This window comes from Nilaparvata lugens, chromosome Y, assembly GCF_014356525.2.
Source record: "Nilaparvata lugens isolate BPH chromosome Y, ASM1435652v1, whole genome shotgun sequence".
NCBI lineage: Eukaryota > Metazoa > Arthropoda > Insecta > Hemiptera > Delphacidae > Nilaparvata > Nilaparvata lugens.
The window spans coordinates 4,682,880-4,708,844 of record NC_052519.1 but is presented as its reverse complement, the minus strand read 5'-3'; the positions used below and the strand labels follow the sequence as shown (position 1 = coordinate 4,708,844).

The 25,965-nt window shown below is 35.5% G+C and overlaps 1 protein-coding gene across 2 annotated transcripts in view; it reads left to right on the top strand.

Annotated features, from left to right (window-relative positions):
* LOC111055104 (lysine-specific demethylase 3B) overlaps positions 1–25,965 on the top strand; it is a 92,059-nt gene that overhangs the window by 49,880 nt on the left and 16,214 nt on the right. For both annotated transcript variants that reach the window (XM_039443596.1, XM_039443595.1), the window contains exons 6-7: positions 3,046–3,192; positions 3,757–5,016. In XM_039443596.1, coding sequence (XP_039299530.1) covers positions 3,046–3,192; positions 3,757–5,016 — 1,407 coding nt within the window. The remainder of the gene's footprint in view (positions 1–3,045; positions 3,193–3,756; positions 5,017–25,965) is intronic.

Genomic DNA, 25,965 nt, shown 5'->3' with positions numbered 1-25,965 from the left:
GAGACTCATGTCAGTTGATAGTGCTTATAAATAGCTATCCATGGTATAAAATTGAAGAAAATCGCTGGAGCCGTTTTCAAGAAAACCGTGAAAAGCTTGGGTTTTTTAGTAATCATCCGCCATTTTTCTCAAGAATATTACGGAGCTCCTGCAATTTTCACATAAATGAGACTCATGTCAGTTGATAGGGCTTATAAATAGCTATCCATGGTATAAAATTGAAGAAAATCGTTAGAGCCGTTTTCGAGAAATCGTGAAAAGCATTGTTTTTAAGTAATTATCCGCCATTATTTTCGCCATCTTGGATTGAATTTTATCGACTTTTCTATTGTCGGATCCTCATGGTATAAGGACCTTAAGTTTAAAATTTCAAGTCAATCGGTTAATTAGGAATGCAGTTATCGTGTTCACAGACACACACACACACCCAAAAATCATGTTTTTGGACTCAGGGGACCTTGAAACGTATAGAAGACTTGAAATTAGGGTACCTTAATTTTTTTTGGAAAGGAATACTTTTCTTACCTATGGTAATAGGGCAAGGAAAGTAAAAAGCAATCAAATTAAATTTTGATGCAAAAATGGACTTCGAATATGATTTTTGTTGTGTTCACGCAACTTGTTTTGTCCTACACTCACACTAATAATTTTCAACAGTTATACTGTAGTGTATTTAAATTCAATTTTAATTGCCCAGTAATTCAATTTCACAATAAATACAATGTTACAATATCATTACAAATATATGGATAACTATATAGTCCAGGCAATGTATGCTCAATAAAAGTTATTGAGGGAAAAGTTTGGAACACAATTTTTGACCCCGCAGCTTTTTTAAGGATAGTAAGTAAGGGGTAAACATATCAAAAGTCCTCACTCCTACCCCCTGTGCTAACGGAGTGGGAGTGGTTTGAAGGTACCATATTTTGTTTTTTTGCGTATATCTCAAACAATCGTCTTGCAATAACCTCTTCTCAACAAAACTTGTGGGAAATTTATCTAACTTCATTTTTGCTCAGTCAGTCATGTCGCTGAAATGCATTGTTTCCAAGATACATGCGTGTAAGCCAGAAATGAGAAAATGCAACTTTTAAACCACCCTAATCCCTTAAGCACAAGGGGTAGGGATGAGGTTTTTTTATATGTTTACCTTCTTACTTGTCCAAACAAAGCTGTGAAATCAAATATTGTTTTTCAAACGTTCCATCCAAATTCCCTTTCAATTGCTCTATTGTTGTTAAACTGAAGATATTACACTCAACACTATAACGGCTGCAACAATCATAGGAAGATGCGTAAAATAATGAAATAATACATTAAATTGAAGAGAATATGATGCTCTATGAGCTCATTATTTGCACGGATTTTTCCAATCAAGCGTTAAAAAGTTATAAGGCCAAAAAGATGAAAAATCGGAGCCGGAAGGGGTTTTCTTCGAAGGTGTCACCCTTCGAGAGCTCATACCTAGAAAATTATGAGAGATATGGAAAAATGTTACAAATGAAACTTTCAAACTTATTTGTAAGCTTAATTTTGTATTCAACAAAAATTTCCGTAAGATGCAAATTGTTCGAGATATACGCAAAAAAACAAAATATGGTACTTTCAAACCACCCCCACCCCCTTAGCACAGGAACCTAACCTAACCTTAGCACAGGGGGTAGGAGTGAGGACATTTAATATGTTTACCCCCTTACGCTCCTTAAAAGAGCTGCGGGTTCAAAACTTGTACTCCAAACTTTTCCCTCTATAATCTTTCGTTGACTGGACTAATAAATGAATCACAAAATTGTTTATGATTTGTCTATTTTTCTGAATTAGGCCTATAATTTATTATTGTCAATAATTTAAGAGTTAAATTATTGTTCTCTCAGAAAAGCAAGCTTGAGCTCTTGGAAGGAGTTGAATTTTTATTTACATTTGACTGTATGTTACACTATCCAAAAATCATAACTTTGATTCTTAACCAAATATTAAGGTAGTAGTTGATTGTTGATTTATTTAAAGGTTGATAAAGGTAACATATGTTGGTGTCAGGCAGTTGGTTGTTGAAATTCAATGAGAAATAATATACTTTTCACAAATCCATTATTCACCTCATTCATCAAACTACTAAAATTTATTCTACCAAAGACTTATCTTGTAGGAGGCTTATTAATTGAATATTGGCAATAAAATGAAAACTAGTTACATGAACTTAGTCTGTTTAGCAAAATATGAATCAAAGGTTTTGGAAACATTAGGTCTTATAAGATAAAATTCATTATGAATAGTTTTATTGTTTTTGTTGATGTATAGGATTGCATTTCTAACATATGTTAGTCTCAATGTTGGCTAATTTTTTTCTATAAACAATAGTGCGCTTGGGTAACTTCTTGATCATCCTAGTGCTGCACGTATCATGTGTTTCTGTAATACGAAAGGTATATTTTTATTGTGTATTTTGTGCTGCCTCCATGTCTTCAATATAGTAAAGGAATAATGCGTGTGAATATGCAAAGTGAATGTTTCTTATTATGTTCAAATGCTATATTTTATTGATGATTACGTGAAATAATACATAGGTTGATTATTAAAATTTTGAGCAAAGGTGTAGTATGTGAATATTCCATCAACAATGATAATATTTGATTAATCACGCCTAGGTATTTCATATAATTTACTTATTTTTTCACAATTCTTATTTTCTAACTTGAATCAGCCTTTATGCAATCACCTGCTTTAAGAAGTGTTTCTCAATATAACCTCATTAATGACAAACATTTGCATCTATGAATGTATCAATGGAAACAGTTTCATTCAAAGATTTCTAATGAATTGTTTATACAGTTTTTCATGGATAAATATAAAACTATATTTTCTGGGGTGATGATGAAGTTTAACACATTTGGTTTGTCCATTCTTATATGGTCCGAATGTATTAACAAGTGTTCTGTGAAGTGTCTGTAAAAGACATGAACATTTTTTTTATGAATGAATGACTGGTAGTAGGCCTCACTTGAGATGAATGAATATCAATTTTGATTAATATTTTTTTGCTCTTAGGACCTGTGGAGAGCTGAACCGGTTATAGAGCGAATAAAACCGGAGAAAGATGAAGAGTCAGTTGTAGATAATGGTAATAACAGAAAGACTGATCCCCTCTACTGGCTAGCAGATCTTGCACTATCTAGTGAGGACAAAAAGCATGGCGTAAGTTATTTTTCCATCCACTTCCTATGAAATAATATTATTTTACAACTTCCTCGCACTTCACGGTTAACTTGTGGATTTCTATCAGAAAAAAATGGCTATCATACTTCGTTATTTCAATTAGAATTCACAAAATAATTTACCCCATCTTCCTTGTGAGAAATATCAAACATTCATATTTATCTAGGAATTATTGAATGTAGAACTTGATAGCAAAATAGGCACAAAACATTTTTACTTTAGGTCTCCCGCTCCCAAGATTCTGCTTTGAGCACAACCAGTATTTTTGTTGAATGGTAGCCTTTATTACGAATTTTAAATATTAAAATTAGATTTAAATATTACAATAACAAGAATAATGAATTGTAAGAAGATTTAACGTTTTAGATTAATCTTGTCCCATAGTTGTCTTTATTTCACTCACTGCAGTAATTAGTTCAATTCAACAACCAGAGATAGTGTTCAAATAACTCTGTGAGTATTATCTGAATTGTTAAATTATTCAAATTTGTTGAATTAATAATTTAGGAGATTATTCCAATAAAATGTATTATTGCTTTGCAGGATACGGGTAGTAGTGATAGTGATACGGAAGACAACGACCAATCGACTCTGCGAGATCTGCTCATCAGAGTACCATCAAATAAGGGCGGTACGCCGGAGAAGAACAGTAGCTCATCCGAGAACTGCACAATGCTGCCGAATGAAAATGCAAAGGGCGAACTGATGTGCACAAAGAACAAGGAAATTGGTAACAGGACCAATACTACAGCACAGGTGCAGTCTGAAAATCTGGTACACTATGTGAGTCGGTACACGGGAGCTTCGAAGGGAGGATCGATGTCACTGCCACTGCGCATCATGACGCTGAGTGAGAGCTCCCTGTTTTACCCAGATGTGCCGCACCTCTGGTTGTGCGATGGAAAACTGCTGCAATTGCTCGTGGCCGACAACCCCGGCAACCATTCCATCTTCCAGGACCAGTGGAAGCGTGGCCAGCCAGTCATGGTCAGCAACGTCACCAAGAACATGGACATGTCTCTGTGGCATCCCAATGCTTTTGCCAGGGATTTTGGCGATGACAAATGCCTCCTGGTGAACTGTTTGACCGGCAAAATAGTTCCTAATCAGCCGATGAGGAAATTTTGGGAAGGATTCGACTCGTTGGCCAAACGGCTCAAGGACGAAAAGGGCCAGCCGATGGCGTTGAAGTTGAAAGACTGGCCGCCAACTGAGGATTTTTCTAAAATATTACCAAACAGATTCAACGACCTGATGAAGGTACTGCCACTCAAGGAGTACACTATGAGAGATGGTAGCCTGAACCTGGTGTCTAGACTGCCAGACTGCTTCGCACGGCCTGACCTTGGCCCCAAAATGTACACGGCATATGCCACGGCCGGCCAACACAAGGGCACCACCAACCTGCATCTGGACATCTCTGATGCCGTCAACGTGATGATCTACGTGAGCATTCCGGAGGATGCTTCGGAGGAGGAGTATACGGATGCCATGCGAGCCATCGATGAGGCAAACTGCGACATCCTGACACGAAGACGCGTGCGTGAGTCGGGCATCCTGCCAGGTGCCCTCTGGCACATCTACCTGGCACGCGATGCTGACAAGATCCGTGACTTTCTGAACAAGGTAGCATTGGAGCGCGGCGCCCGCCTCCAGCCCCACGACGACCCCATCCACGACCAGACCTGGTACATTGATAGCGAGCTGCAGAAGCGCCTGTATCGGGAGTACAATGTGCAGGGGTTCCCAATCATACAGTGCCAGGGTGATGCCGTCTTCATTCCAGCCGGTGCTCCACATCAGGTAAATATTTTCATTCAATCATTGATCATACTCATACATCCAATATCATACATCATGCATCATACATCCATAAGAGTTATTGGTTTACTCACTAATACTGGGTTTTATTCACCGTTCCTGGCACACATCCGGTATTTGACGTCACCTAACGTAATTTCTGGACGAGACATCTCCTAACCTAACTTCGTTTGTCGACATGTCCCACCGAAACCTCCCCCCCCCCAAATGCTTTTCAATATACAAAGGTCCCAGGTTCAAATACCAGGAGGTAAGTCAAAGGTAAAAGAAGTATCAATAGGAGATAGAGAATCCATTACTCCACAGAAGGATATCTTTTTTTGAGAAAAAGATCTCCCATTGAATCTATACAGGGTGTTTCAGAAGTAGTGTCGAATATTTTAAGGTATTTTTCCTGGATGATAGGAGACTACAAATGTCGTATTTGAAGTGTCTAAAACTCAGCGGTTATTCATATAGCTGCCATTTTGTTTTTTTTCACTTAGGAATTTTTATCTCAAGAACGAAATGTTGTATTAATCTGAAATTTGGCACAAATATTTATGCTATAAAGACTCAACTTTAAAGAAATTTTTATTTACATATTCAAAATGGCGGCCAATTTAAACTTTTGATGACAAATTTCACGAAAACCGTTATTTTTACAGAAAATTTACAAGAGACAAAAAAGTTGTAAAATTTTATCAAGATTTCAATGATACCTTATTTATTAAGATTGGTGAAAGAATAACAGAGAAATTAGATCTTTTCGTACTGCATGCATGACCACTTTTCACCATTTAAACATCAATATTAAATTTTTAATTCCAATTGTATTTAAGATGGAGCTTTGAAACTCGGTATGGCTCCACATGGCCATACAGGTGAATTTACAATGTTTTTCAGATGATCTTGTTTCTCTTGTGTATGCATACAGTACGAAAAGAATTAATCTCTCTGTTATTCTCTGACTAATCTTAATAAATAAGGTATCATTGAAATCTTGATAAAATTTGCTAACTTTTGTCTCTTGTAAATTTTCTGTAGAGTGAACGGTTTTCGTGAAATTTACTATCACCATCATAACATTTAAATGGCCGCCTCTTTGATTATGTACATCGATTTTCATTTTTTAAAGTCGAGTCTATATAGCTTAAATATTCATGCCAAATTTCAGATCAATACAACATCTCGATCTTGAGATAAAAATTACCAAGTGAAAAAACAAAATGGCAGCTATAAGGATAACCGGTGAGTTTTGGACACTTCAAATACGACATTATTGTAGTCTCCTATCATCCAGGAACAATACCATAAAATATTCGACACTACTTCTGAAACACTCTGTATATAGCTATATAAGTTAGGATTGCGATTAATCAAATAGTCTTTTTAAAAAATGAATTTATTTGTTAACCACTTATTACAATAATTTTATATCTCACGATAGAGCTCCGTTTGCTATATCCGCCAGCTTGGAACTGACTACTCAATACAATGTTATCTTCCACTACAACTATGCTACATCAACAATAATGGAATGAGGAGTGCTGACTATATAAGTAATTAGCTATATAACTCCTCCATCCCTAAAAAGAACTTCGGGGGTAGGATTGTTAACAATGTTTAGATTGGGTGAATCTTTTCTACTTAGATAACGATACAATAGAACAATTGACATTAGAATAAAAATTACATACAAAATAATTGTCCAAAAACTTATGTTCGTAGTGAAAATACTTTCTTCCCTTATGGGGGTGTACTTGTTAACAGCAATCGGATTAAAATTAAGATGTTCTAAATTTTTCAAATGAATTTGGAAATCTGGAATTTGATGATCTTGAAGCTCTAATTGGTTGTTTTATAGACATTTTGGATGTCCTCTCGTTTGGGAAGAGTGGAACAGAGGTTTTCCTCGATAGTAAATTTTTCCTTCAGCTATATTGATGAAATAAATTCCTTGAAGTTTGACACAGTAGTTTCGGTTTTCGATTAAATGTGGAAGGTCTCAAATTTTGGTAAGACTGCCAAATATTGTTGTATTTCGGGAATCCATTTGATGAGGTTCTCTTCAATTTGGACGGCGGTGAATTAATCTCTTCAATTTGGACGGCGGAACCAGTAGATATAATAGCCGCTCCACATTGCAGTTGTTGATGGGAGATGGCTTCGGATGAGCACAGATAGCATTCGTTATCTCCTATTAATCTACATTCTTTATACAATCCTTCAATTTTTAAAGTATTAGAACTATCAGAAGATTTCAATAGGTATTTGTTTTGTGGAAGTATTGTTACAAAATTTGATTCTACTTTACTTGGAATTGGTAATAATTAAAAAAGATCAAAAATTACTTCTTCCACAATCGGAAATTCGAGAAATAAATGATTTCGTTCTTAATTAGCTTACAATCTACATTAATCAATTTTTCTATTTCTAACATCTTATTATAATTGATTTCCATTGGGAATGGAATTTCTATAATTAATTGAGTTCTAGCTTTTATCAGAAATGATTTTACTCAAGTCATTTGATTTTTGGTTGGGTTCGTTGACTTTACTTTTGAATCATTTTCTTCAGCATTAAAATAATAAATAGGCCGTTTCATCCCATTGAAATTATTACTCTCATTGATGAAATTCAAATTTGTTTTAAGCTTTTTCATATTGTCAAGTCCGAGAAGAAGGTCAAAGTTTTTATGAAAATCAAAAAGATAGAACGTGTGTTTCGATTTTCCTAATAAAGAAATCTTTATACTGTATTTCTCTTGTGAAATACCATGCGCTGTTGCTTTTTCAAAAGGGTCTTCTATCAAGTTTTCTTTGTAACATTCCATACCTATGAAGTTCTTAATGAATGTCCCAGTGCTTCCTGTGTCGATTAGAACACTAAATCTTGTTTTAGGGTCAATGAAGTATGGAAGTTCATTTTTGTCATCTTGTAAGTTCATAATAGAAAATTTCTTTTGAGGCTCGTATCCTCTAAAAAACAGTCTGATTCGGTTTGTTCGGCTGGCTGGAAATACGTTTCATTTTCGTTTTCAACGGAGAGCTGTTTGAATCCGTCTGATAATTCATTCTGAGCGTTTTCTCCGAAATTATTATCAATTTCATCATTTTGCATTTCGTCAATTGGTCGGCCTGTCATTTGAAACAGTCTTGGTCTTTTTTGGGGACGATTGTTGATTGAGGAAATGCTCATTGGGGTTGGTTGATACGAATTTTTGGGTCTTGGTTGGTTGTAGTTTGGATTTTGAGCTCTTGGCTGATTTGTGTTGAAATACTGTGGTTTGGGTTGATTGTTTTGAAAATGTTGTTGAGGTCTGTTCATGTGTTGATTTTGGAAGTGTTGATTTTTGTTTTGAAAGAACTGACCTTTCTGATTTTGAGTGTGATAGAACTGTTGTCTCTTAGGATAGTTTTGCATTTGATAGCTGGGATTACTTTTGTGTTGGATTTGAGTGTTAGGCTTTTTCAAATAAGATTGGTCTTGAAAGAAACCGAATTTGAACTGGAAGTCGTTAGATAGCATGTTTAGAGCACTGTCCAACGAACTGGGATTTTTGGTTCTCATGAGAGACCCGAGAGGCTCTCTTAATCCTCTGAGCAATACTCCAAGTGCTAATCCATTTACATACTGACACATGACCTCTGATATTGTGGGTTGTTTGTTTCGGAAATATGAAATCTTTATATTCAGAAGTTTTTGGATTTGTTCATAGAATGAAAAGGGTGATTCACCTGATTCTTGTTTTAGTTCAGCCATTTCAAGATTGAGAGTAAAGCAATCTCTCTTGTCCATGTAACTATTGATCAAAACTTTTTTACATCAGGCCATGCATAAGTGTTAGAACAAGTAACAATGTCAAGAGCTGGGCTTTTGATACGGGCAAGGATAGTAGAATACAAGTATTCGTTTTGGAAATCATCTGGGTTGGCAGTTACATAAAATTTTGCCAAGTTTGTCACAAATTGAAATAAAACGATTTAGCATAGTAGGCTCTCCTGAATAATCAGGGATCTTGTCCAAGAACTCTTTCTTAAGGGTAGGTACAGTTTGGGGATTGGTTGCTTTATCATTGTTGAGATTCATGGCTCTTAGTTATAGATAAAACTACAAGAAAAAGAAATATGAAAATAAAAAGGAAATTTAATATTGTCCAAGTTTGTAATAAAGTGATGAAACAAAAATGCTTTGTTACTCACAATACTATAATCAAGTTCATCTTGTCACAGTCCAGGGTTCTGTCGCACATGTAGTTCATTTCATTCATAGAAATGAAGTTTCATAGTTACAGCATTGTTGTGAAGTGTGTTTGTATTAAAGAAGCTCATAGAGAAATTGATAGGCTGGTAGCAATGTGTAGCAATATGTGCTTCCATACAGGAAGCTCATGTTTCAATACGGGAGTTTTGATACAAATGCTGGCAGCCTATGCAACAATGATACTAATATAAAATGTTAGAGCCTTACCCCCAGTTGCACGTACGTCGGTTAACGTTTAATCACGATAAAATGCTATATTTTAATCGAGATTAGCGCTAACTGATGCATTTTGGTTGCACAAAACACAAATTTCAAGCGATAACGCCGATTAAACTAACCAGCATAAATTTTTTTTAATTCTGATTAGTTGGCACCATTTTAACTGCAATTAGCTGAAATGAAGGAAATTTGAAGAAATATCTATTTCATTACGTCAAGTTTTAAAATAGACCCTTGCGAAGCACGGGTTACCTGCTAGTCAACAATAATGGAATGAGGAGTGCTGACTATATAAGTAATTAGCTAGGTTATATAACTTATATATATTGAATATTATATCTCAATATGTCCATGTGACTTCACAGCAACTGGATGACACTTATCCTCTGATGTAAGAATAATAAAAATAAAAGTGTTTCTATCAGTAGTCTTCCTAGTAGGCTATTGGAGTGTTCATATCCAATAGTATTCAATCAGTGTTCACTCTGTGTTCACTCAGTGCTCATTGAGTGTTCACTCAGCAGTGCACTAGATCTACTTACTCTAGAGAGGAATAAGGTTAAATACAATGCAACAAATTGAAGTTATTAATTATTCATTGATAGTTAGGTTTAATGGAAGGTTTTTCTAACAAAAATCATAATAACATTAATTTTGGAAGATAAAATAGAAAAACAAATGCGAAATTAGTTGAAAGCTTGACTACTAAGAACTTTATAAACTGAAAAATTAACGCATTTCTTGTCATACTGAGAACTTGACCTATTGAAAACTGAAACTTGCTGCCAGTATCAGAAACCGTGTTATAGTGTTGATGCCACCAGCATCGAAAACCGTGTTTTAATGTACAAGTAGTTGCATTAAGTCTCATTATAATTGACCCAAGCGAAGCTGAGGTCTTGGTTTCGACTCAATCAGCTTTTGTCTGTTTGTTTGTTTGTTTGTACCGCAGGTACAGTCGTAGTTATTGACCGATTTGGATGAAATTTGGTTTACAAGTTGTTTGAAACAAGGCGCAGAAACGTATGTGTAACGATTTGTGATAAGACCTCCAGTTTTTCTGCAATTTGAAAAAACCGCAGACCAACCTCCATCCAGAAAGTTACTTTTTCGTATCTAGCGCCATTATCTTTGAAGATACAGCAATTTCTATTCTTCTCAAAATGAAAGATCCTTGGATTTACAATAAATCAAGAGTAAATCGTGCCCACAATAAATATAAGTAAAACAATTGGCTCTTATTTTCTTAGAATAGAAATTGTGCCTCTCTAATATGTGCTGTATTGAATGAATGGTATCATTGGAATGAAGAAGGAATGCTATCGATCTATTTTTAGATCAAGAGTTGTCAGCGGTGAACCTTGAAACGTCTGAGCCGCTCCAAATCATACTGTATATTTATTAATTGAAGAAAACTTCTCTCTTGATTGCACCATTTCTTCCCTTTTCAACATGAATTTTCCCTGTTTCATAGATGAATAGTTTCAAGACCTACAGAGCCGGCCGGAGGCATCACAGCTTGGTTAGCTTTTGTTTTCCTTTCAGTATGAGATCGGAATCCGACTTGTGATCATTAACATTCTGCATAGGCATAACAAGCCATAACATTGAATCCACTTTTCATGAAATACATCATTAGCAACCTCCTGTCATTAGCACCAACAAACCCATCTTATTTAGAATCGTTTTCCGTCTCACTATCGTCTGTGAGACGATTCATTGTCCAAATTGCCTACTGCATATTCCATTTTTCTGTCAGTTGACCGATTTCTTATAATTAATTATTAGAAAAGTTGTAGTATTGTAAGTATGGGGACGATATAAAGGTACCTCCCTGAGAGACATTTATAAGTCCGGTGTCCCTGGAAACAATGTCTCTAGCACTTTCAATGGAGAAAATAATAGATGATATGAATAAATCTTCACAATAATTATACTGTACTTTCTTAATGGCCCTTCTAATTAGTTTGAAAGTTGTAGGCTATTCATGAGCGAGGTCTACTGTTCGCAGAACTGCTAGTATAGTTTTAGTTTCAGTTTATATTTATAGTTTTGAAAATCAATCGCGAAAAGACCCCTATTATGAGATTGATTGCGATGCTGTAATGTTTACATTACAGTTTGGTGTTAGGGTGAGTACACCTGACGAGCAATTAGTAGGTTGCGGGTTTAGTTCCCGGGCTGGTATATGATTTTTGAATAATATTACTCTCATCGAATTTCCATCTAGCTGTGAGCTTAATGATTAGAGGTATGTCGTAAGAAGGGTAATGCTAATGATTATGGCATTTATTTTGATTGCCTGGAAAGTCAATTTCATGCAGCTAGAGAGAGGTTGTTTATTGTGGGTGATTTTAACTTACCTGAGATCAGTGACAACAATTTTGAGCTCAGGTTTGGTTTTGTCACTGCTAGAAGACTTGACAAATTTTAAAATTTTTATAACTTGCAACTTTTCAATTGTAATGCAACATTCGTACACTCGATCGTATTCTACCTAGCCTGTCTGTTGTGGAGATTGCCCATGTTTCTGTGCCTTTGGTACCTGAAGATCGAGATCACCATCCTGTTTTGTGCATCAAGCTAATTATTGATTTTCCTAGGGAACCATGTTTGCAATCCGGAATGCGTTCTGTTTATGATTTCAGAAGGACTGACTATTTATCACTTTATGTGATGTTGCGAGATGTGGTTGTGAGTGGTTTGTGTCTGCTGATCGATATTGGTGATGCTGTTAAATTTTTCTATGGTGAGTTTTTCAGGTGTTTTAGGTCACAATACCTAGGAAAACATCAACTGATAAAGCATACATATACCCCCTTGGTTAATGCAGAGATTATTCAAAAGCTCGAAAGAAAGAATAAGTGCGCTCAAGAGAGGAATTATTCCAATTTTCATAACAATCAATATGTCACCTTGCGTAGATAACTAAAAATTTCAATCTCCACAGTTTATGAGAGTTATGTTAATCTAGTCCAGTCTAATATTAGTTGTGAGTCCCAAGAATTCTGGAAGTTTATTAATGATAAGGTAGGCTTGGGCGACTTTTGTGTGATCATATGGTTCTCGAGGATGGAGATATTTCTAATGTGTCCATACCCCAATTACAACTTGTTACAAGATGGATGAGGACAATGGACTTTATGGTGAGAGCTCCAATAGTACTTTGAATATTTCTTCAGTCTCTTCAGCCGAGAGTAGCACCGGGTCCTGATGGAATACCAGCTTTATGGGTTGCAGCGAGCTCTTGGTGGCCCCAGTCATTTATTTGCTTGACCTGTCTCTTTGTAAGGGTGTTTCCCTGGTAAGTCTAAGATCTCCAAGATTATTTCTATTTTAAAATCTGAGAAAAGGAACCTAATTGAGAATTATCCTCCGATCTGTCTATTTCTTGTCTTTTCTAAGATATATGAAAAATACTATACAAGAAGATGTTTTAACATGTGATTCCTATGATAGTGTAGGCCTATACGGACTTAGCAAATGCATGTAACCGAGTAAGCCATTGTGTGTTGCTGTATCGCCTCTCTAGTCTTTGGTTCAGTGATACATTGGTCAATTTTTACTTTCCTTGCCCTACTATCATAGGTAAGGAAAGTATTGCTTTCCAAAAAAATTAAGGTACCCCAATTTCAAGTTTTCTATACGTTTCAAGGTCCCCTGAGTCCAAAAACATGATTTTTGGGTATTGGTCTGTGTGTGTGTATGTGTGTGTGTGTGTGTATGTGTGTATGTCTGTGAACACGATAACACCATTCCTAATTAACCGATTGACTTGAAATTTTAAACTTAAGGTCCTTATACCATGAGGACCCGACAATAAGAAATTCAATAAAATTCAATTCAAGATGGCGGGAAAAATGGCGGATAATTACTAAAAAACCATGTTTTTCACGTTTTTCTCGAAAATGGCTCTAACGATTTTCTTCAAATTTGTACCATGGATAGCTATTTATAAGCCCTATCAACTGAAATGAGTCTCATTTCAGGGAAAATTTCAGGAGCTCCGTAATATTATTGAGAAAAATGGCGAATAATGATAAAAAACCATGTTTTTCACGGTTTTCTCAAAAACGGCTCCAACGATTTTCTTCAAATTCATACCATAGATAGCTATTTATAAGCCCTATCAACTGAAATGAGTCTCATTTCTGTGAAAATTGCAGGAGCTCCGTAATATTCTTGAGAAAAATGACAGTTACTAAAAAACCATGTTTTTCATGATTTTCTCAAAAACGGCTCTAACGATTTTTTTCAAATCCATACCCTGTATAGTTATTTATTAGCTCTATCAACTGACATGAGTCTTTTTCCTGAGGTACTAATGGGGGGTCCACCCAATCCTTGAGAAATGGACTTTGTAACCTCCTTCTCGTGCATGAGGTAGGTAGGTACACGGTTTTTACTTTTTCTTCTTCCATATACCGTGGGTAGGTAGAGCAGTTTATAAAAAGAACACAGTCATAGTCAAGATATTTCATCTGTAGAACAGCTGTTTTGACGAATTTAAAAAAAAACATCGAATTTCACAATATTTACATAAAGGAAAAAGTACTCTGAAAACAATATTGTATATACACATATACAGTAGTCTGATCGTAGTTGCAAATATGTTGCCATCAATCGTCATTATGTTTTTCTCCTAAATTATTCTCGTTTGATATTGAGGCTTAGGTTTATTTAGCGAACTATATTGGAAATTTTAAGGTAGGGTTATAAAAAGAGCACTTTGTTCCGTGGATGTTTTTTTTACAAGAGAAATATTTGATCAAAATAAGGGGAAAGGTTTTTAAGCGAAAATAGATGTAAAATTTTAAATAGTTCAATGAGCAAGGAAAGTTGTGTGAGTGTACCACACCAGATTTTTTCCAAATCGTATTTACTCCACAGACGGAATATGGTTACTGTCAAGGGGATGGATTCCTCTTACTATTACAGTACCTCTACTTCAGTAACTTGGGACCGCTCCTTTTCTTGTTATTGATAAATGAACTTCCACTTCAGTGGTCGTCCAAGTGTTTGATTTTTGCAGATGACATGACGATATTTCGAGGTAGCTGGGATGATAGCTGTCAATTGCAGTTGACTATTGAGCGCATAGTTGCATGGTGTCAGGCTAATAGTCTAGAAATTAATGTTAACCCACTCTAGGAGGCGACTGCATTGACACGACTACATTATGATTACATTTACAGGATTAGTGATGTGGTCCTTGACAGGATCAATGATTGCAGGGTCCTGGCTGGGAGTTGTCTTCGACAGTTTGCTGTCATATTGATTATGTGTCTTCCAAATCTAACAGTTCACTGGTGTTTGTTTTGAGAAATGCAGATGACTTCAGCAATGTTAATGTCATACTGAGTGTCTATCAGGCCCTGGTGAGGAGCGTTTGAACTATGGATCCATAGTTTGGAGTCCTCACTCAAACCAAAGTGTTTAGGTCATTGAAAGGGTGCAGAATAAGCTGATGATGTTCTTATACTTTAGTAGGTTTGGTAGGTCATGTACCCTGGGGGTTCTCCACTTAACAATTAATGGATCTATTGTTATTAGAGTCTGTACGACATCGTCGAGATAAAGCATCTTTTATTTGTTTGGGCATTGTTGGATGGCACTGTGAACCCTCCTTCCTTGCTGGAAATGCTGAATATCAGTATTCCATCATTTAATAGGCGGAGTAGGCCTACTTACTTGTTTGTGGCTCTCAGTTGCAAAACGGTGAATCATTTTTTTCTCACAATTGGTGAGAGCTCAGAGATTGATGAATGCGTTGCGTTTGGGTTTTCAGCTTGCTGGGTCTGTGTGAGTGGTGAGGAGAGGGGTGTTGAGGGCAATTCCTCGTTGATAATCACTTTTCTTTTTTATTACACTGTATTATCCATTGTTAATTTGTTAATGTGTTAAGAGAGCAAATACAGGATGTCATTCCTTGTTCTCACATATGCATTTTTAAATAATAAATTTAACAGAATTCATTTAGTAGATTACACCCTTTCTTTCGAAACCATTTGATTGTGATTAATTTTTATTATCCAAATAAAAAAAAATGATTTTTAACAAAAGGAAAGTTCTTATTTAATTAAATAAATACAAAATTATTCAAAATTTATTCAGGACAAATGAAGATAATATTTACGGAGAATTCCTATAAAGAGTTGAACCCCTCCTATTTATAATTTGATTTGAAAAGCAATCTCCTCTATAGAGACTGCTATTTTTCTTTTACTAGATGAAATTTAATTTAATGAATTTATCTAGGTTCAGTAGAAGAAATTGAATTCTATTAATTTATTCAGGCTCAGTCATTTGATTGATTTGAAAGAAAAAAATATTTCAAACTTATGTGTTTGAAAACGGACTGTTGCCGGCTGAACCAAGGACAGTGAAGTTGTCACAACCGTTGCTAGTTGCTACACTAGAAGTGCATTTTGGTTGGACAGAAAAAACTGCTCAGTTTTTAACTTTTTGGAACAGAACGCTTTCCTTCTCTCTTTGCTTTGCACATACTATAAGACAAATTTAAATTGAACTATTCAAATTACAAATTTGTTGTGTGTGTTCTGTCACTATTGTGACATATCTTCCCCCCTCAACAAGAGCAGAGCAGGAAAATAGTCAAATCCTACAATTTACAATACATATGTTATTCAACAGGTTAACATAAGAAATACCTTGACAGTTCTATAGTTTTTCCACCATTTTTCAATAACATATTCAGTAATAATTCAAGTAGTGATACCACTTGATAACAAAGTATAGAAAATCAATTTTTACAATTCCAACTAGTTAAATAGTTTTATAATCAATGAAAAATTACTACTTCTTAGTAGTTTGGACAAGTATTTGATAAAATAAAAAATAGAAAAAATAACAGAAATAGGAGACTGAAGGAATGATGGAGAAGGTGGAGGAGGATGAAGAGGATGGTGATGGTACAATGGTAATAAAATATTATTACTCCTGTACAGTTGACTAAATGAGTTGTAAGGTGATTCAACAACAACAGCAGACTATTGTCTCAGCCTGAAGCAATGTCATAAGTACTACCAGTAGTTATAAACTAAGAGTTTGAAGCCACTTTTTTGCTCGAAATCCCCTCCCCCCTCTCCCCCCTCGTTCATCCCTCCTCCCCTTCCCCCGCCCGCAGGGTGGGGGGTGTTCTAAAAATAGATTTCCCTTCCCCTTGTCCAGTGGAGATGAGGGGGATGAAAAGAGAGAGATATATATCTTTCTCTCTCTCTCTTTCTAAAAATAGATTTCCCCTTCCCCTTGTCCAGTGGTGATGAGAGGGATGAAAAGAGAGAAAGATATATCTCTCTCTCAAATAGATTTCCCTTCCCCTTGTCCAGTGGAGATGAGGGGGATGAAAAGGGAGAAAGATATATCTCTTTCTCTCACAAATAGATTTCCCCTTCCCCTTGTCCATTGGAGATGAGAGGGATGAAAAGGGAGAAAGATATATCTCTCACTCTCTCAAATAGATTTCCCTTCCCCTTGTCCAGTGGTGATGAGGGGGATGAAGAAAGTGAGGGAAAAAATAATTTCCCTTTGAGGAGGAAAAAATTCCCTTGCTGACAGATTGAAGTGAATCCTTCTCTCTAATGCTATACTGACAGATTAAAGTGAATCCTTCTCTCTACATCTAATGCTGACAGATTGAAGTGAATCCTTCTCTCTATTGCTATGCTGACAGATTAAAGTGAATTGAGAAAGTCCCTATCACTCTACATCTATACTGTCATATTAAAGCAAATTGAGAAATTCCCTCTCTCACATCTAACGCTATACTGTCATATTAAAGTGAATCCAGAGAGAGAGAGAGAGGTCAATGATCTAAGTTCTTTTACATTTTTTATCTGCAATATCGTACAAGCATTTCCAAAGTTCATTGGAATTTTTAACAACAGATAATGCCGAATCATTTGTACAATCATAATGTAGATGGCCACTGTCTAGTATATCGAGCAATTCGAATATTTCAGATAAAATTGGAAAGTGTACATTTTCTGTTTTTGTTAACGGTAAATCAACATCTTGACATCCTGTTGAAAATTTAATATTCTTCGCAATTGAATCAAATTCGTTGAATGAAATTCCCATCAAGAGATGAGTTAATTTTTTGAATTTTGAAAAACCATAACACTGCATGTTAACGGCTTCCCAGATGTTTGACATGTGTCTCTGTTCTATAAATTAACAATATACACATGTTGTACCTACAACTTGAAGACAGTCGTGTCTCACCTGTATAAAAAAGATCACACCACACACATTGCTGTTGACAGGTCTAGCTCTAACCGAGTACTAAACTAAAAATCGTGAATGGGATATTGGAATGAAAAATCATTTGAACACAGAAAACGTTTATTTACACATTTCACCACAACTATTCATAATTTCATCTTCAATTTTAATTAACTTATCTATACACAAATTATGAGGACGATAATAAAATAGATAGTCTCTTATGTCATTTAAATTAACCGTGCTTAGAAAAATGTCTTCTAATTGTTTCGCCAAACTATAATTTTCACGAGTTGATTTCCTAATTGCACTTTCACACTCATCATACCAATCAATACAGTTTTTTAACCTCACTTCCAACTCGTTGTCAGCAGTCAACCACTTTCTCGGATCCATGATAAGCGAATGAACAAAACTAAGTGTAGGCTGGCACTATTATAGAGTAATTAAGTGGTCTTTCTTCATTAATTGCAGACAGACAACATGTACATGCTTTATGCAGTCTCAATGCATGCATGCAATAAACACACTGAATCTCTTTTCCATTGTAGAAGAATCCATAACAAGCAAAGTTTCTTTTCTGCGAATTTGTGTACATCGCAGCCATTTTCATACTTTGCATTCGATTGTTTTCACACATGAAATTATTTGTTTGATACATATTTTTAAACAACAAAGAATCATAATGTTGGACAGAGAACAAAGCACAACGTCCATCTGGTCTATTTTTATGAATGTTACACACAACATAGCACCATGAACTAGTGAAAAAGCTGAAATCGGGTTTTGCAAAATCCTCTGGTATACATTGAACTTTAGTATGTAATCTTCTTAAAAACTTTGCTTTCTCAGTTCCTTTTGTGAAAATTTTCTCATAACCTACAAGGTAATCACGTATTAATGAGTCAGTGTATTCTAAATCTCCATCCTCCCATTTTATTTTATGATAGTGATGTTCTAACCATGTTACATCGTTATACAATTTTATACAATTTTGCACTCAATTCTGTCTTTGCAAATGGTGATTTGAAATGGGAAATAATTATCAAACTGATCAATTATGGCAAGTTCTTTCACAATAATTTGATTACAATCTTGTTTAAACCAGTGAAGATCAACTGTAGCAATTTTCATACTCGCTTGCTTGTCCACTTCTTTCTCTTCAGCGGGCTCATCAAATCCTCCATCTTTCTCCCTCTCCTCCTCTTCCCGTTTCTGCTCCTCCACCACCTGCAGCAGCTTCTGGATCGGTGTACTGCACCTTGGTTCATAATAGAAACTATCGGAATCAAGATCACACTGGATACCAATAGACTGAGTTTGCGCTTTGTCCAAAATATCAGAACACAAAGAATAGGACATTTTAGATGTTACCTGTTCAAAGGTGAAACTGATAATGAACCGAATTTGTCAGAGTGCACACCTTATATAATATTGCAGCCGGTGCGCTCTATCAATAAAATTACTGAACTTCTTTCATCATGCTCATCAGAGGTGTGTACTCCATCACACGATCGCTAATTAAAACGCAATAGGCAGAAGTATTTGCAGGTACTGCACTATTAAATTCCAATTCAATACGAACATCTGTCGATGATTTCAAATGACTTGCTTGGTGCAAACAGTCCACAACAATCAGCGGTGTTGATTCACAAAACGTTTTAAAGTCAATTTCTGTTCTGAGTTCGCTATTGATTGAATGATTATAATACGAGGGCGCGAAATCCAAAAATATCCAGTATAATACCTCCTTTTTACCTAGCAGATTTTCATATGGATAATACTCGCTGTTCAAATATACTTTAACATTGTAAATACCGCAGCTATCGAAATTAGATATTGATTTTTTAATTTTATTCTTACGATCAGTTTGAAATGCAATTATAATGTATTTTGGACTATCAAAACTCGATGTGGTGCGAACTGCCCAAGAATGGTTAAGTGAATTTTGCAAATTCAGTAATTCACAAATTTCCCAATGCCGGAAACCTAATTTCAGTGGAGAGTCAGCATCGAGCAGTCTCAAAAATTTCAGTCTTACATGATCTTCTAAAGTTATGTAGGGCATTCTCCATTGCAGTTTTGTAATTTTCACACTAACGCTTGTTCCACTTGCGGACTCAACACAATTTAGGTCTGTCGGTGACCTCAATAAGACGAGTTCCTGTTTCAAATTTAAAATTATTAATTATTCTTTGAAAATCTTCAAAAAACAGGAGGATTAATTTCAGCAGTACACAGAAAGTGAATTTATTTTCCGTTAGCTCATATCCTGCTTTGTCAAAACCAGCCAGGTGATATGTGTTTTTATCGAGCGTATTCTTCACTAGTATAGCTTTAATTGTAGATGTTAATCCAATCAATCTTGATTTAGAATTTTGCTGACCTGCTAATTCATATTGTATTTCATCAAAAAGGTTGCCGATTACATTACTGCTTAATTTATAGTCTGCCGCAACTGGTGCATTGGCCAGGTCTGTTCCCGGTTTTGTACAGTTAACTGTTCCCTCAATAAATATAAATGATTTGCAAGGTAAAGAATAGACATCTAAAGAATTTATGCCAATACGTGCCTCGTCAGAGTTTTTTATTTCCTGTCCCGAATAAACTGTATGAGTGTGAAATTGGAATTTGGTTATATCATTATAAAACTGAAGGTCTGTCTCCACGTCCAGAATTTCACTAATCGCCGCCGCTCCTCCTCCTAACATTCCGCCAATCAACTATAAAACCTAACTTTTCTAATATTCTCACACTTTTAGCGGACAAAGCACGTTTGTTTTTAGGTGTTGACGCTCTCACGTTTGTCTCTCTAATGACATTGCATGTACACATCTTATTTGAACGTGGATTGAAAACAAGATAACCCATTATGTTTACTTTTGTTTTTAACAAATGTGCAACCTAATTGTAATTGTATCTCCATGGAAATCAATAAACGATCCGTTCTGGTCTGTTACCTTTACATTAATAGTTTGAATTCGATGCATATTCAAAGGTACATTAATAATCGGTGATGGTACTTCGTTTATTAAATAGCTGCTAGGAACCTTTGGTAAAAATTCGTAGATTATATGTTTTTGTTTTCCGTCAGAGTAACTACCACATGCTAAATTACACTCAAGTACAATACTACCAATGCTTGTTATGTTAACCAAATGCTGAGAATAATGCCATTTATTTGGTTCCAAAACCACATTATCAAAACCAAGTATCTTACCAATCGAATCAGTACGTGTTAAATCAATGGCTTTATCAGAATGAATTTCAATCTTCATAGTATTTACGTTCGCCCGTATAATAAGTTTATTCTTCTTCTTCTCATCAATATTCAATTTATCCTTTAAAGATTTTATAATATCCTCAACTTCATATGCACCCGTATCCAGCTCAATTAATCTATCACCATATTTGAAGCTGGAATTTGTTCCTTTGTTAATGTTTGCAATACTATTGTAACTACAAAAATTAATCAATCCAATTTCCCATTCACAATTTTTATCTAATTCTATAATTTCTTTTAAATGTTCGTAGAGGTTACTTGTGTTAGATCTTAATGTAATAACAACCATCTTGTAATGTGTGTTCAGCACAAACACTTAATTACAACTGATTTGCAAGAGACAATAATGTAAGATGACCACAAAAATCGCTATTTAATGGTTGCATGTGCTCTACATTATAAAATATATTTACTCCAATTTCTTTTTTCCAATATTTGTCCAATTTGTATGGCGGTTGTAAATTTCCAATTGGATCAAAATACCAAACATTGGAGCCGACTTTTTCATATGCAACCCAATGTGTACCATCCTCGCTTTCCCTCGCTAAATTCACAATGGCATTCTTGTTTTTTAGAATTTTTTGGGTAATGCATCTAGCATATATATACCTCTTAGCCGAATCTGTAATAATTTCGACCAATCAATCAAATCATAATTACTCAATTCTCTTTCAATATTCATGTCTTCTTCTTCTTCTTCCTACTCTTCTTTGTTGTTCTACGTTTCTCAACTTGTTTTTGAGAGAATAAACTCACTCCATATGATGATGGGGGTGGTGGAGGGGGTGGAATTAAAACTCTCCCCCACTAGTTATTTGAGGAAAAGGCTTCAAAAAATACCCTTTTCCTGCAATATGCTTTTTCAACTGAGCCATAGCTTTGTGTCTAATATCATTACTATAACTTCTCCTTTCATTCTTCTTTTTCTTCTTCTTTCTCAAAGACCCACCAAACGCTGCTTTAGCTTTCATGACATTTGTAACAAGATAGCTAAGTGCTTTCTCGGCAGGAGGTGTTTTTGGATTTTTGAAAATGTCCCACGCAGTGTTTGCTAGAGCTCTGTCAGCTACCGCTCGAGTTTTATTATCACTATTTTGTGTATACACTATATCATGTACCTTACAGGCTCTATCCAATGAATTTATACCTTGATCACCTCTCTTTAACCTTTCATTAACCTTTGTGCCAGGGCCACACCACTGGTATCCGGGAATATGAATTTCATCCTGCAGATTATCAATTACCTCATTTAGAATAGTTGATGTCACATTACCTGCCAAACCTGACACACCCTTAAAAAGTTTTGCTGCTGAACTCAAGATTCCTTTACCTCGTTTCCTCGAACTCTGCTTTCTCCTACATACCATTTTCTTACCTTTCAACTCAATGGTTGAACATTAACTGAGGTTAATTAATTAATTAATCATTATACCAACTTAATCAAAAGAAAATCGAATTGGTTTAATTTTCAATCGAGTTGGAAATGAATTCACACCTTGTATCAGATTGCTATGTGCTTATAACATTGCTTGAATGATAAGAATATTATTTCAAATAACAAATAATCTGAAAAGGTGAAGGCAATTTGAAAAGGGGGAAATGACGCCGCCATTGCGCCCACCCACATTTGCAGGAACACATGCCAAAACAGATGTGGGAGGGAGTGAGTCACCGAAGCGAGCGCTTGGCTGTACGGCTGTGTGTGTGTGTGTGTGTGTGTGTGTGTGTGTGTGTGTGTGTAGCAGTAAAGACTACTGAGCATGCTTGCAACAAACTATAAAAGGGGCGCTCACCTTATTTAAATATCATTCACAACAGAGTGAGCAGGTGAACCATTTCTTCTGTGTTTCTACTATTCAATGTGAACTTATCAACAACAACAACAGGTAAGAATTGAAAACAATTTTTTATCAAATATGTATACAATTTATTATTATTATTAATCACTACATTATAATATACTACTACTACTACTTGTAAAGCTTGTCACCACAACATGGTATGAGAATAAGATTGTTAAATTTTAACAATCTTAACGTCAGTCCATGTAGCGGTGACATGCTTCACCACTATTCCTAAATTCTTACAATTACTGTTAAATTTTACAACTTGAGCAGGAGAAATTATGGAAGAAAATCTCTGAGGTAGATATACCTCAGAGATTTTCTTTGTGGATGAAATGTTTATTTTTAATATTATGCGCCTGCCATGGTGGTTTGTCTCCTCTCGAGCCGAGATGATGCTGTGCGGCACATCTTCCGCCAGCTTGCGGAGAGGAGTCCACGGTTTAGCCATTGGTGCATTAATGATTGTTACGAACTCCATCTCATCCTCCTCCCCTCGCCGCACCTCCTTCATCAGTGGGACCATGGATGAGTTGTCGTCCATTCCAGCACGTTTCTGTTGAAAAATATTTGATTAGTGTCTTATTTGTTTCAGATTATCATCAAATCAGATTCAGCGAATCATACTAGAGAACTTGATCAATAGATTATTGTCATAACCTCAACTTGACATCATCGGATTGGCATTCTCCGCATAAAGTGAGTAATATCAGTTATTGAAATGATATTTCCTTGCTATCAAATAATTTATGCATGATCGAGTACTTTAAACAATAATATCTCATAATTCAATTTCTAATCAGTTCAAATAATATTGGTAACAAATAATTTATGCATGATCGATTACTTTAATCAATAATATCTCATAATTCAATTTCTAATCACTTCAAATAATATTTCCTTGCCATCAATTTCTAATCACTTCAAATAATATTGCTAACAAATAATTGATGCATGAATGTTCTAATCAGTTCAAATAATATTGTAACGAATAATTGTTGCATGATTGATTACTTTAATCAATAATATCTTATAATTCAATTTCTAATCACTTCAAATATATTGCTAACAAATAATTGATGCATGATCGATTACTTTAATCAATAATATCTCATAATTCAATTTCTAATCACTTCAAATAATATTGGTAACAAATAATTGTTGCATGATCAATTACTTTAATCAATAATATCTCATAATTCAATTTCTAATCACTTCAAATAATATTGGTAACAAATAATTATGCATGATCGATTACTTTAATCAATAATATCTCATAATTCAATTTCTAATCACTTCAATAATATTTCCTCGCCATCAATTTCTAATCACTTCAATAATATTGGTAACAAATAATTGATGCATGAACGTTCTAATCAGTTCAAATAATATTGGTAACAATAATTGATGCATGATCGTTCTAATCACTTCAAATAATATTGGTAACAAATAATTGATGCATGATCGATTACTTTAATCAATAATATTTCATAATTCAATTTCTAATCACTTCAAATAATATTTCCTTGCCATCAATTTCTAATCACTTCAAATAATATTGCTAACAAATAATTGATGCATGAACGTTGTAATCAGTTCAAATAATATTGGTAACAAATAATTGATGCATGAATGTTCTAATTGGTTCAAATAATATTGGTAACAAATAATTTATGCATGATCGATTACTTTAATCAATAATATCTCATAATTCAATTTCCAATCACTTCAAATAATATTTCCTTGTCATCAATTTCTAATCATTTCAAATAATATTGGTATCAAATAATAATAATAATCAAAGGCTTGTATGTGCACAGATTTTTTTAACAATCAATCATGGAAAAAAATCTGTACACACACAAGTTAATAATATTTGTTGAAACTAACCTTTGTTTGAGAGTACATTGACTCGTCCTCATCCCCGCTAACTTCAGCCTCCTCCTCAAATGTCAACTTCCGCTTCCCCTGCTTCTGTTCTGATGTTCGAAAGAGTAGTTAGCACCGCTCGCCATGGTGCCCAGGTAGCAGCTGGAGCCAGGCGTTGAATAGGGCTGTCCCCCAGCACAATCTCGCCGCCCGGCGATGGTGGTTCCACATTGAGTGGTGAGGAGACGGGTGCAGCAGTGGATGACTCAGCAGCAGCGATGGCAGCTTTCCACTGCCAGTAGTTGAGCACGCGCTGGTGTGCTGGTGGGCTATCTGGCAGGATGTATGAAAATGGTGGAGAACTCATCGCGAAGTATACTCAAATCTGGCTCTGATGTGAATGACAATTTTCCTCTCATCACTTCTGTTTATATACCATACGTTTCTCTCTCTGTTCCAGGCTCGTGCGAGTGAGAGTGAAGCGTGCTACAAGGCGAAAAAAATTCAAATTTCTCTCCTACAACACGTGCTCCCACATCGTTATCGACATCATTCAAATTTGTAAGTATTCTCTCTCCTATCATAAAAAAACTGACACTCAAACATTCTATATTTTCGAATAGCATCCTTGCATGACCAGCATGTGTTAGAAGACGAAAAAAAGATCTCGTCCTGAACTCAGCATGGGACGGTGTCTGCTGAGTGACATCCACACCTGCTAGAAGCTGAAAAAAATCTCCTCCATGTCTCAACATAGGACTCACTCAAACAATCTTTATTTTGAATAGCCTCTCATGATGCTTATTGATTTCCAATATTATCAGTTATTAAATATTTCATTGTTTTCACAGCATTTTCTCAACACGGCTTCAGACCTCATAACCAGTTGAGCTCTCATCGAGGCAACACACCTGAGAGGTTAACAAGCAATCTGAAAGGAAGCATAGCCACCTGTGCAGTCGAGGAGATACCTGTCATTCACGCAGCATCAACCAGTACATGTAAGTAAATTTTTACTTTGACTTTATCCTCTGTGGAGGAGAGGAAAATTGTGCTCAATATTTGTCCTCGGAGGACAATTTTTGTCCTCGGAGGGGAGGATTTTTGTCATCGGAGGACAGTTTTTGTCCTCGGAGGACAATTTTTGTCCTTGGAGGATAAAAAACCTTCTACAGCATACTGCACGCATGCGATTTTAGCTCATCTTTACGATGCGGTATATCCGGA